The sequence below is a fragment of the Furipterus horrens genome, unplaced genomic scaffold (genome assembly GCF_987537825.1).
Source record: "Furipterus horrens unplaced genomic scaffold, mFurHor1.1.pri manual_scaffold_2, whole genome shotgun sequence".
Classification (NCBI taxonomy): Eukaryota; Metazoa; Chordata; class Mammalia; order Chiroptera; family Furipteridae; genus Furipterus; species Furipterus horrens.
The window spans coordinates 30,958,693-30,971,831 of record NW_028327172.1 but is presented as its reverse complement, the minus strand read 5'-3'; the positions used below and the strand labels follow the sequence as shown (position 1 = coordinate 30,971,831).

At 47.1% G+C, this 13,139-nt stretch overlaps 1 protein-coding gene across 2 annotated transcripts in view; it reads left to right on the top strand.

The window, feature by feature from the left end:
• NAV2 (neuron navigator 2) overlaps positions 1 to 13,139 on the top strand; it is a 363,747-nt gene that overhangs the window by 329,373 nt on the left and 21,235 nt on the right. For both annotated transcript variants that reach the window (XM_090263202.1, XM_090263193.1), the window contains 5 exons: positions 1,321 to 1,466; positions 4,194 to 4,366; positions 9,984 to 10,137; positions 11,296 to 11,458; positions 12,171 to 12,271. In XM_090263202.1, the coding sequence (XP_090119328.1) occupies positions 1,321 to 1,466; positions 4,194 to 4,366; positions 9,984 to 10,137; positions 11,296 to 11,458; positions 12,171 to 12,271 (737 nt within the window). The remainder of the gene's footprint in view (positions 1 to 1,320; positions 1,467 to 4,193; positions 4,367 to 9,983; positions 10,138 to 11,295; positions 11,459 to 12,170; positions 12,272 to 13,139) is intronic.

Sequence of the window (13,139 nt, the reverse complement as noted above, 5' to 3'; positions counted from 1 at the left end):
CCCCTTCCGACTGAGGACCTGCCCGCCCTAAGGAAACCTCCCCTGACAATGAACGATGCAATGCCCTGCCAGAGAGTGGGTGTCTGTGTCAGTTGAACAGGTCCTGGAAGGCAAACATGTCATCCAGTTACTTCCGCCCTGTGGGAGGATAGCTGTTCCATCTCATCCTTTTTGATATATCTCAAAAATGGAAGAAAATTTCTTTCTATTGGCCAAGTGTCAAAGTATTTCATAGCCCTTAACTTCACTAATGCTTTGGTGTTTACATATTGTTGTGGGACAACCTGAAATTGGTTTATCTCATGTTTGTCCAGGTAAAGATTTGTGAGTGAATTGCTATGTCCCTGTCACTTACTTGGGGAGCAATGTGGATATGAGGATGAGTTACCTCCTGCAATAGGGATATCAACAGTAATAAAGAAGTCGTAGTGATAGCTAACATTTATGGACCACTCGCTGTGTTCTAAGCGCTGTACCCAGTCTTTCAGTTGTTTTATTAACGATCTCATTTTCTCTCCACAACACCCTTATGAGTGCGACACCGGTCCTCTCAGCATTGTACTGGTGGGAACACTTGAGCTTTAGAGACGAGAGTTGCTTCCTAAGATCATAGAGTAATTAGAAACACAGGTGGGACTAGACCCAAGACTGTCTGACTCTGAACCTGGTGCTCTTTCAAACCAGGCTGTAGGTGCAGTTCTGTGCTCATGAGGAAAACTGCAAACTTTATTTTGGAATCACTGGCATGTTAGGCAGTGTTATTTCTGGTACCATGGCTGTTTCAGATATGAGGCCTCCTGAAACCTTGATGCTAGAGTTGACATGAGAAGGCTTAGCAAGAGCTGGCCAGGCAGAGTGGAGGGAAAGGAGCATTCCAGGGAGAGGGAATAGCATATGGCAAGTCCCTGAGGTGACTGGGCGTGGCATTTCCAAGCAGATGGAAGAAGGCCAGTGCTGCCAGGAAGGGGTGCTCAACACACCTAACACATCTGTCTAAAGCTTAAGAGAACTGGTGTTGGGGGATTCTCTCTAAATCTCCTTGTGCTTATGTAAAGTGGAGAGAGAGAGAGAGAGAGAGAGAGAGAGAGAGAGAGAGAGAGAGAGAGAGAGAGAGAGAGAGAGTCCTAATTTAGTTGACCAAATGGTATAGCATCTACCTGCTCAAGGACCTCAAGAGCAGCAGTAAGGAACAGAAGGTGATGTCTAGTGGCAGACACCTAGTAGTCCTCAGGCATATGGACTTAGGTGTGAGGGTTATTCCCAAAGACAGTGGAATGGGCTTAAGGCAGCAGCTGCTAACATCCTGCCATGGATCTACAGGAAATGGTACCTCCCAGTCTGCAGACCTCCGCATCCGCAGACAGCACTCCTCTGACAGTGTCTCCAGCATCAACAGCGCCACCAGCCACTCCAGCGTGGGCAGCAACATAGAAAGTGATTCAAAGAAAAAGAAGAGAAAGAATTGGGTGAGTATACACCCAGAGACTCTCGTGGGTACTAAGAGAGTCAGTCTCAGAAATGGTGTCTCCCCAGATAAAGCCCAGGTGAGCTCTTCACTTCAAAACATAGACCTCTGGTTTGTGGATAGGTTTCTACTAAAATTAGTATTTTGCTCAGCCAAACGACTAGGACTTATGAAATCACCACCACCCTGCAGTTTTCCTGTTTCATGAGACTATGTGAAGTACTCATCTTCCATTTCATGTATGTGTCATTCCTTCCTCACTATATTTCAGCCAGAAATTTCCAGGTACTAGAGCAAATTTACTCTTCAGTGGTTTCTTCTTAGTTCCAAAGTAGTTCTTGGAGTGTTATCACTGATTATCCATTGTTAATTATAATTCTTATCTAATGATTTACACAATCACCTGTGATAGCCTTAAACCCCCTTCTCTTTGAGAAATTTTGACCATGTCCTGCAAGTGAAATTTTCATAATGGTCATTTTAGCAGTCAGTGAATGGTTCTAAATTTGGGGGTTATACCTCAAAGTGGCAAGTTCAGTAGAACCAGTCTCCAGTGCAGTGTTTCTCCAGGTTTTCGTCATCCAATGAACTCCTTGACTTGCTGTTCAGTGACATCTTGAACAGTGTTTCCATTCTCCTGGGGAAATTCCGCTCCTCTCTCCCCACCTCTGGTTCTGCTGCTGAAGCCATGGAGTTCTGATCGACAGTTGCTGCTTCTCGTCTTCAGTCCAAGTGGAACTGAGGGTGGCCAGCACTCGGAGGGCCCCATTTGTCAATGCTGACAACGTTGCGTTTTCATGGCAGCTTTAATGTCCTTATTCATTCCATACACTTCTCACTCATTTTGTGTTATCGTGGATGGGTGGCTAGATCTAGTGACAGGCGAATTAAGGATTTCAGGATTCAGTAATTCTGATTATTGATGATTTGTACTGGAGGCAAGCTAACCAGGCCAGTTTAGCGTGACCCTCTCATTCTGATGGAATTTTTTCTTTGTAAGTTACTAATAATGGCTTTTAGTCAACTCATTTGCTACGATTTAAACAAATAGAATTAACTCATGTTGCTGTTTCTAATACACTATTGATAACTATGGTCTGATTTGATTATCAAACTGGTGAGAGAGAATTCTCTTCCATGAAAAATCATGGCTATTTTCTTAGTTTAAGAAGCAAAGCTTATTTATTTTGCCTTAAAGGTTACTCTTGGTTATCATTGCAGTTGTGGGGGATGTCTCATTTACATCCTCAGTTAATCCCAAAGCTTAATGCTGTCTAAATTTTGTAATCTCTTCCACCTGGCATTTCACCAGAGGTAGAGGCAAGGATACAGGTTGATGGCTTATGTACGATATCATTCTGATTCTATAACTACTCTCTCAAAATATGATCAGAAGTAGGAATAAGAGAGAAATAGGATGTAGATTTGTCCACAAGCTGGATTTAGAATTTGTTATGGATGTAACATTGATGGGAGAAAAATTCCATTAATTATTTCAGGATGGCCCATTCTCCGAATTTCTCAGTGACAAACAAAGCCCCCAGACTATATTTTCAGAAGAAAAAAGGGACTTTAGGAAAAGGAGATTACTTTTTAAAAGACCTTTTTTTCAAGATACAACTTTATTTTTTGGCCTAGAAAATTACATGCTTACCATGGTTTTCAGAGGAGACATTGCACTTTAATTCTCTATGTTCTTATTAGAATTTTTAGGTCCATCTCATGGTTTGGGGAATTTGTGATAATGCCAATTTCTTTTTCCCAATATGGTTAATAGATATCTTTTAAAATACCATTTTTTTTTTTTTTTAGTCACACAGCGAGATACCTAATTCCCTGCTTACTGTGTTATCTCATGTGTATGCAAGGACAGCAGGAGCGCCTACGTACGTGTATCAGAGAGCTCTCTAGCATGTTGGGACCAGTGCGGTAGTGCAACTGTCCTTCCTTGCTGAGAAGAAAGGACACACACATACCCCCCAAAAAACTTAAGGCACAGAGAGGTGACTGATGACAAAAAGATGAGAGGCACAGGAAGATAGGGGCAGTTATTCCAACCAAACAGAGAGGCTGGAAGAACTTGGGTTATTGGGACTTCCAGCCTCACTCTTCTTTCCCTCACATCATGGAGGAAAACACCCCTTGTGCTTTGAAAGATTTATGGTCTTACTGGAAACCTCCTCTGTGTGTGGTGTTTAGAATGAGCCATGTCATGTCTGAAAAGTCCAAAGCTTTTCCCGTCACTGGCTTTCTCTGTTAAAAATTGTCTTTTTTCCTCCCCCTTCCCTCCCCATTTTTGCTTGCGTTTCCCCTGGCAGGTCAATGAGGTAAGCAAGACTGTTAATATCAGATACCAAGCTAACCCATCCATTGATATGACTAACCTCATCTGCATCTGTCACCGTGTCTGAGCATCCTGCTTTGTTGCTGTGTAACCTCTTCCTCCCGACATCCACCTGCTGAGCCAGGCTCTGTCTTGCGTTGGCCTCTAGTCTGGAACCAAGAGCAGGCATGGAATGTTACCCACAGGTCCGGTCCTTTGAGCTGTCCACACCAGATAACTCTTCTTCCCTTAATGCACTGATTGGAGAGAGCTGTTGGGAACCTTTTTCATTGGTGGGGGGGAAATGTGGGAGAATTAATTGCTCTTTTGCCTGCATGTCCCTGTTTTGCCAAGGCCTACGTGTGGGTCGCAGCCCCTGCCAGGCTGACAGTCTCGTCTGTTTAGTTACGCAGCTCCTTCAAGCAAGCTTTCGGGAAGAAGAAGTCCCCCAAGTCGGCATCCTCTCATTCAGACATTGAGGAGATGACGGATTCTTCTTTGCCTTCCTCGCCAAAGTTACCACACAACAGTTCCACGGGTTCCACTCCACTGCTGAGGAACTCGCACTCCAACTCTCTGTAAGTCTGTCCGTTGGGGTGAGAGGGCATCTTGGTCCCTTAGGAACTGTCTCAGATAGGAGTCGCCGGGAGTCCTGTTATGTTGTATCCGCTCCGTGGGATCTTTGGTGTCTTGCTTTCATAGGAGACTGTGCAGGTCCCTTCAGTGTTTTAGGACTGGGGATGTTGAAAGAGAACAGAAACTTAAGTTTTCATTCTGGTCACTGTGGATAATTAATTAGTAGGTTGGCCTTGGGCAAGTTGCTTAACCTCTGTTTCCATTTCTTTGTCAAATTGGGGTAATGGTTGTTTACTTACCCTATCCTAAGGACTGAACAACAGAAACGGATACCAAATAGCTATTACAGTCATCTTGCCGTGATGGGAAGATGATGTTATAAGCATTGGCTGCTTTTGCTGAAGGTCTGGCTTGTTTTGGGTGACAAGGCTTAGAGTGATTGTCCTTCTCTTCTTTGATCGTAATTTGTTGTTGACTCTGAGGTCAGCACACAGAAATTGGAAGTTTTAAAAAATGGAGAGGTTTGGTTGCCATTCTCTTTGCCAAAGGGTCTATATTTTGTGAAATGACTCATCACCCTGAACTCCCCTAGTAAATTTTAAATGAGTCCATTTGTTCTGAGCTCTTTGGGAACACAGCTGGTGCTGTGATGTGAGACTCAAGTTCGCTCACTTGGGGTTGGTTTAGGTGCCGTTTCCCTTGGTGACTGGTTGCATAGATGGGACAGGTCATCTGCTCTTGCCCAGCCAGCTGCCCACAATTGCCACTGAGCACCCACTGGTCCTTCTCCACCTAAAAACATCCTGTGCCCCATCTAACTGTGTAAAGCTCAGATTCTAAGGGCAAGAACATGTCAGGAATGTCTTGGGACAGACCCAGGTGGGGACCCAGGCGTCAACTTAGAAGGTGGCACAGCTGATGTCCTGCAGCAATGAGAAAGACTGGCCCTGCCCCTCGGGGCTGACTCCCATTAGAGACCAGGCCAGGAGTGAAAGAGGAACTGAAGCTCGGGTTGTCTGCAAGCATAGTTGTCCCGCAAGATAAGACAGCACCTGGGAGAAGAGGGCCGCTGTGCCTGGCTTCGAATGGCCACTGAGCTAGAGTGAGACAAGGCAGTGGGGTGGCTGTAGACACCTCAGTTTCCTCACTGGTGAAGATGGGATTCATTACATCTGCCTCACTGGGGTCTAGTGAGGGCCACAAAAGATATCACAGGTGAAGGGCTTCCTTCCTCCTGCTCTGTCCTCCTTCATTTCAGGAGGCCAGGTCTGTGGAGCCATCCCTGAGCCCCCTTACCCAGCCAGCCAGCCTGCTGAAGATAGCAGCTACACAAGGGTCCCCAGGTCAGCTTATGTGATGGGTGCAGGGAATGCAGGCAAGAGGCTCGGCCGGGTCTTTGTAGCACACCCACTGCACAGACCACATGGAAGACAGGAGGTGGGAGAGGATACAGAGCCCAGCCCTGATTTTTAGCAACCCTGTCCACCAGCGAAGCATGGCCCTCTGGGGCCTTCATTTTACTTCATTAGACTAGTAGCTCCTCTTCTCTTGGGCAGCTCCTGGTAAGAGGGTGGCTGCGGAGCATGGAGGGCTGGACTCCTCCAGTGCCCCACCCAGAGCCCGGTGTTCTTGTGTGAAGGATGAGACCAGTCATGTCCCTTGTCTGCCCTACGCTGGCCCACACCCTCTACTTTGAACTCTGCATTCACACTCCCTGCTTCTAACCTTTGCCCTTTCTATGCCCTCTGCTGGCACACTTTTCCCCAAGATACTCATTTCCTACCGGTGTTCCTGCTCAATGTTAACCTATTAGTAAGGCTTTGCCTGTGCATTGTGCAAAAGCAACACCCCCACCGCCACCCAGCACACACTATTGATCCCTCTACTCCCTCCCATTTCATTTATTACCATTGCAAATATCACCAACCTGTTATGTACATTTTTCTTCATTATCTTTTCTTTGTCACCCGCCATCCACCACCAGCACCCAAAAATCTACAGTCTAAGCTCCATGGAGGCAGCTACTCTGTTGGTTTTGCAGACGTTCATATAGTAGGTGGAAGGAATGAGTGGCTGTTGTGGTGAGGCCTGAGTGGATTTAGGATCTATTCTGGAAGAAAAGTTGAAAGTACACGGTGACATTTGAAATGCCCAGGAGGCATTCACATGGAGATGCCAGCCAGCCCTGGAGTCTGCGGAGGTACAGATTGGGGAGATACGGGCTCATCGCTGGTACTGAAGGCTGGGAAGCTAGAGGGATTCTCCAAGGGGTTGAATGGAGATGGAGAAGAGCCAGAGGGGCAAGGACTGAGCTCTGGGACACACTGATACCTGAGGAAGAGAAAGTAGAGCAGCCAGTGAGGTGGGAGGAAACCCAGAAGCAGAGAGAAGGCGCCGTTTGGAGGCAGGAAAACAAACTGGGCCCAGTGCTGCTGGGCAGCCACGTGAGATGGAGGGAGAGTGGCGATGACGCGCTCAGCCATGCGGGATGCCACAGACCTTCGTGAGGCCTCTCCCTCCAAACCACTTTCCCCACGGGAATGGGGCGGGGCAGACTCTTGGCTCCGCAGTGCTCCTCGAGCATTCCACAGCGTCCATGCACACTGGAGATGTTTGTGTTTGGTTTACTTTTCCAAAGGGTGGGCAGAGAGCTAAATGCTTCTTCCCAGCCTTGAAGCGTTTGTAAGAATGTGCAAATCTAGATGTGAGAGGAAGTTCAAAGAAGAATCCAAAGGCAGAGGAGCCTGGGCTTAGAAAAGGCCCTACCCCGTGGGCAAAAGGAATGGCCCTGTGGAAAGGCAGTGCTCCCCACACCCGAGGCACTTAAAACTAGGTATGCCACCAGCCCTGCCTTCTGGACAAGATGGCGGGAATGTGCTGGAATAATGTGTTTGGGACTGAGTGGAAAAGATATGCATCTGGTTGCTTCAGTAAGTAGTCCATGAAGTGAACAAACTTCTACTGAGTGCAGGACGTGACCTGTTATCAGTGACATCACAGAAGTCGGGTGTGGGAAGGAACCAAGGAGGAAGGGTCTGCCATGGACAATAGAGATAGAACCAATTCTTGCAGCTGCTGCAGAAGACCTGGTTTCCAATGCCATCTCTGTGCTGCAGGACACCCCTCCCATGCAGCAGCTGTGTTTCTGAAAGCCGGCCCGTGTGGCAGGAGCACAGGAGGGCCTAGTGCCATTACTCCCAACGCAGACTTTCTTCATTTTGGTTTGTGTCCCTTTGTAGAGTCATTGGCCAAGCTTTGCAAAGTTACCCATGCACTATATTCCACAAAGTGGGCGAGTGCTGAGGAATTATGTGTCTCTTGCTGAGAAAGCTTTCTAGGGAAAAGGCACTGGAGCAAAGTGCCTTGCTGTGGGGTATAGACAGACCAGACTCACACAGTGTCAGTCAGAGCCGGCTGTTCTCTGCAGGGAATTGGAGACTTTGAGATCTGGGCAGGGCATGGTTTGGCTAAAACCAGAGTGTCACACTTGAATTTAGTTCAGACTTTATACTCCATTTAAATCAGGAAACTAGAGTCCTCTCAAGAACCAGTTTTTGCAAGCTTTCCCTGCAATACCCCCAAACCAAAAAAAGCATGACTATAGTAAAGCCTAACAGAACCCGTGAATTCGAAGGATATTTCTCTCTAGCCCCTTTAGTTCCAAATCTGTTGGCCTGAGTTTCTCACAGGTGTGAAATGGGAATAATTGTAACATTTTTCAGGAGTCCATTAGAGGTTTCAGAAGATTTTGAAGCAGAGAAGTTTCCTTGGCTGCTGAAAAATCTTTAAGATAGGAGGTGGTCTTACTCTCTCTATCTCTCAAATCAAAACAGTTCAGGTGCAGGTCAAGAAAATAGCAACAAAAAGGTTTGGCTGTTCAAGTGTTAATTTTTCTTCTAGCCATCCTGCTTCCAAAATACAGTTACTTCTCTTATAACAATTATAAATGGTTTTTCTTCGACAATTAACATTTCCACACCCTCCACCAGTTTTTCAGGTCAGGTTTTGCTTGGCCCCAGATCCAGTACTTGGGTTTTATAAAAGGGGCTCGCGGGATTATTTCTGCAGAGACCACATGTTTGCCATACCTTTCCCAGATAATCAGCTTCAGCTTTGTAACTTTATGAACTTGGGGTTATTTTGTTTAGTTTCTTTCTTTTTTTTTTTTTTTCTTCAAGAAAGTCAAAGCTTTCCATTCTGGATTCACCCCTCACTCCAGAACCTATGATCTTTGAAATGAACAGAGCTTGTTTTTAATAGACCCATCTTTTCTAACATTACAGTTCATCATGACCTTTATGATCTTCCACTTTGGGATGACTTGCCAGGTATCTGAAGAGCAAACGTAATTAAATCAATAAGGAACCCAGCCTAGAAGTACCACCTCTTAAGAAAGAGGAACTCAGCAGGGTCCCACAGTCCCCTTGCTCTGGTAGTGCATCTGGGAAAGACAGGCAACCAGCCACACCGCTGCATACTTTTCACATAAAACTTTGACTTCTTGCCCTGGCCGGTAGCTCAGTTAGTTAGAGTGTAGTCCTACTACACCAAAGTTGCATGTTCGATCCCCAGTCAGGGCTCATACAGGAAGCAACCAATGAATGCATAAACAAGTGAGACAACAAATGAATCTCTCTCTCTCTCTCTCTCTCAAAAAATAAAATAAAATAATAAAATAAAAAAATCAATTAGCACTGACTGGTATAGTTCAGTGGGTTGGGCATCACCCCACAAACCAGAAGGTCTCTGGTTCAATTCCTGGTCAGGGCACGTGCCTGGGTTGCAGGCCTGGTCCCAGTTGGGAGCGTGCAAGAGGCAACTGAGTGATGCTTCTCTCAGACATCAGTGTTTCTCTCCCTCTCTTTCTCCCTCCCTTCCGCTCTCTCTAAAAAATAAGTAAATAAAATAATTAAAAAAAACAAAAAACAAAAAAACTTTGGCTTCCATGCCACGTCCATCCTCTCTGCTCTCTAACTACCTGAGAGCTTTCTCTTCCTTGCCCTAAGCTTAGTAAGCGGTGTCTAGGGTAGGCAAGTGAAAGATTGTCACTATCTAGACACTTAGGGGAGTGGGCTTTAATGATTATCAGAACTAGCTTCTTCCACCCATATCTTCAGGTTTTATTTTTTGCGTTTTGGGTTTTTTTTTATGGCACATAAAAATCACCCCTTCAAGCTGCCTGACCCTGGAGTATTTAATCTTTAAAACAGACAGTTGACCTCGTTGCTCTGAGTGGTTTTAGATCTCAAGGGCCATGTGGTATCATTATAGGGGCCCAGCTGTGTACATATTGGTGGTGGGGGGTGGGGGGGATCAAACTCCCAAGGTTACTACTCCCTTTTCTGGCTCTGTTTATCCTTAGATTATTGGAATTTTGCTAAAAGGCACACAACAAAACCATTCTGATTGCCAGATCTCCACAAAGATAGAGTGCAGGAAGCCATAAAATCTCAGGCTTTCGGGTGATTTTGCTATTATCACCTTTAGGGAGCACCAGGCAACTGATCATACAGGGTTACTGCTGATCAAAGCTGATGATGGACAGGGACCAGTGGTCAGTGGAGGCCTGAAAGGAGATGGACTCAGAGCTGCCTTTGTCAGTAACATTCCTTTCCCTAGAATTTCAGAGTGCATGGATAGTGAGGCCGAGACGGTCATGCAGCTCCGAAATGAGCTGAGAGACAAAGAGATGAAGCTGACGGACATCCGCCTAGAGGCCCTCAGCTCTGCACACCAGCTTGACCAACTCCGTGAGGCCATGAACCGGATGCAGGTGAGAGCCCCGGGGTGTGGGCGAAGCCAGACTGGCAGGAAGAATGGGCAGATACATGGCCGCTGACTGCCACACCCCAAGGCTGCATCAGAACCTGGTGGCCACCCTCTGCTCTCCTAGCCTTTTTCTCTTTACAGGCCCTCCCATGCATGATTCAAAGACCGATCTTTTAAAAACATAAGAGTGACCCTGTCCCTCCTTTGTGCAAGACTTTCAGTGGCTTCTTGCATGTGCCACAGTCTCCTTTACCTGGCCTTCAAGGCCACCACAGGATCCTTTTCGCCCTTAATCCCCATCTACCACCCCACCAACTCCACTGCCCAGACTCTTCTCACCAGCCAGCAGAAGCTGCTGACTGCACCTGTGCCTGGGAATTTGTTTCCTAGTGTTCCTCCACTGGGATACCTTTCCGCACATCCACATGGACCCTTCCCTTAAGGCTCAGTCTGCTGCCTCTTCTTCTGCGAAACCTTTCCAAGTCCTGCAGCTGGAAGACTTAGTGCCCTCACCTGAAGTCCTGTAGATCTGTCCCTATAGGCCCTCTCTCTCGCCTTCTGCCTTGGAGTGAAGGCATTTGGGTCTGCTGAGCTATTTTTTGTATTCCTTTTTCTAGATATAGCAGCAGTGCTTAGTAGGTTCTTTAAACATACTCATAGAACGAAAGTTCTCTGTGGGTTCTTCTAAATGAGACCTCACTAGAGAGCAGCATTTCCCAAAGGAGGTTCCATGGAACACTCCCAAAATGAGAGACTCTGAAAGGACAGCTCCTTGATTAGGGAAATGCTGCTAACTACGTGCCCCTCTCAGACTCAGAATGCATAGCAGCTCATTAAACGCTCTGAGAAGTCCTGCGGTAAAGAATCCTATCAGACCCAGAGCTGCTCAGACCACTTAGATAAAAGTCCTTTTCACTTACCACTCAGATTTGGGGAAACATTTCTGAGGCCATTTCAAAGGCCAGCTCTCTGAAAGGCTGGACCCTCCCTGCTAGGCAGGTCTCACGTACACAGCAAACACTGTTGAATCTCTGATGGTGTGATTTCCTCTGCCTCCGTGGGGCTACCCACTTCATCCCTTCGGGAGACTTCCAGAACCCTCCTCCAGAAAAGGCTTGTTCATAATTCTATCCACCCAGTACATGAGCTTCTCTCTTTGCAGAGTGAAATAGAGAAGCTGAAAGCTGAGAATGACCGACTAAAGTCAGAGTCTCAAGGCAGTGGCTGCAGCCGGGCGCCCTCCCAGGTGTCCCTCTCTGCCTCCCCGCGGCAGTCCATGGGCCTTTCCCAGCACAGCCTGAACCTCACTGAGTCAACCAGCCTGGGTGAGTGGTATCACAGGGCTAGGGGCAGGACAGCGCCCTCAACTGGCACTCGGTCTCTAAGCCAGAGCCCCAAGATAAGCAGAGCAACAGATCAAATGGGGAGACAACAGGTGTGTGTGAGCTGCGGGTGTGTGAACGTGTCTGGGTGTGTGTCTGCTACCAACATGAGCCCAGCGTTAGACTGCCGTCATGCTTCGCTCCAGCACCACAAGTTCTCCAAGCCATGAGCTCGGCTCTCCTCGCCCACCATGCTGAGTTCTGTTTGATCCATTTTAAGAGGCTGACCTACAAGCTGAATGCTTCATCCAGACCCCATGGCAGCAGGTCCCACTTGGGGCAACAGCTTGGTCTGTGATCCTCCTGCCTTCAGGCTGGATTCCAGGCTGGCGGACACAGTCTAGGTTTCCTTTGTAAGCGTATTGAGGCTGACGCTTTGATTTCTTATCCATGATGCTGCTGTTGCTATTTTGGTTGAGTCTCTCCCTTGCACTTCCATTCGGCCAGGTACATCGTCAGCCTGCTGGTTCCTTGGTTGGTCCACTGTTGGTTTCTGTGGTTGTGTTCTCCATTCTGCCCTCTCCCCTCCCACCCCACTTCCCCCGCACCCCGACACCTGGTTTGTCCCGCTGTGGCGCCAACCAGCAGCGGGGGTGTCAGGAAGCCGGCTTTGCTTTCCCATGTGCCTAAGGCTGTTGATGTTTTCCATTCGCAGACATGTTGCTGGATGACACTGGTGAATGCTCGGCTCGGAAGGAAGGAGGCAGGCATGTTAAGATAGTTGTCAGCTTTCAGGAGGAAATGAAGTGGAAGGAGGTTAGTTGGATCCCTTTCCCTGCTCTGCCTGTCCCTTCCCCAGGTAGAACTACCTAGCTTAGTGATTTCATCATCAAACCCTGTCTATAACCTCAGCGCCTAAGGCAATTTGGGAATACTGCTAACGCTTTCCTTAACTCACCGTGATCCCAAGCAACATTTTGACACAGTTAAAGCGAGCGACTAACCCCCTCCCTCTCTTTTATATTTGGAAGCTAATAAAGATTAGTCAAAATGGTCCTATGTTCACTTCCACACAACTAAATAAACACTAACATCACTCAGCAATGTCTTTTCTGAATTTAATGTGTGACTCAAGCTCGTCCAAGTCAGCTAAGCACATTTAGCACAGAAGGTACAGAAATAAGCTGACCAAGAGCGCCAGTTTTATCCAATTGTCAGAGTACCCGTGAAGCGGCCACTGAGTGACAGGGGTGGCCAAGTCCAGGGAGCACACTCTTAGCAAAAAGTGAAGCCAGTGGGGCATGCTGACTCACCAAGGCTGGGGAGGGGAATTTGGGTTTTCTGAGTAATTTCTGTTCTCTTCCAGAGTCTCAGAAGGGCCATAGCCCCAGCGGGGACTATTTTGAGGTAGAAGTGGGGTTTGAACATCAAAGTTGATTTTTAGTCATTGATTAAATCCAAATGATGATGTGAATGACCATTTCATCTCACCAGTAAGTGGGACAAAGCTTCATGAGTCACTATTTTAGGTCCCCTTTGGCTTTTTGTTTTTTAGTTCTTAGCATTCTAGTCCACTTGGCTATTGTAGTCTCTTAGAGCTAGGGAACCCGTAGTACCCACCAAAACAAAGTGTCTGCAGCCAGACCCATCTTTGCTGGGGTTTCCACTTTGTGGCTGGCTCTCT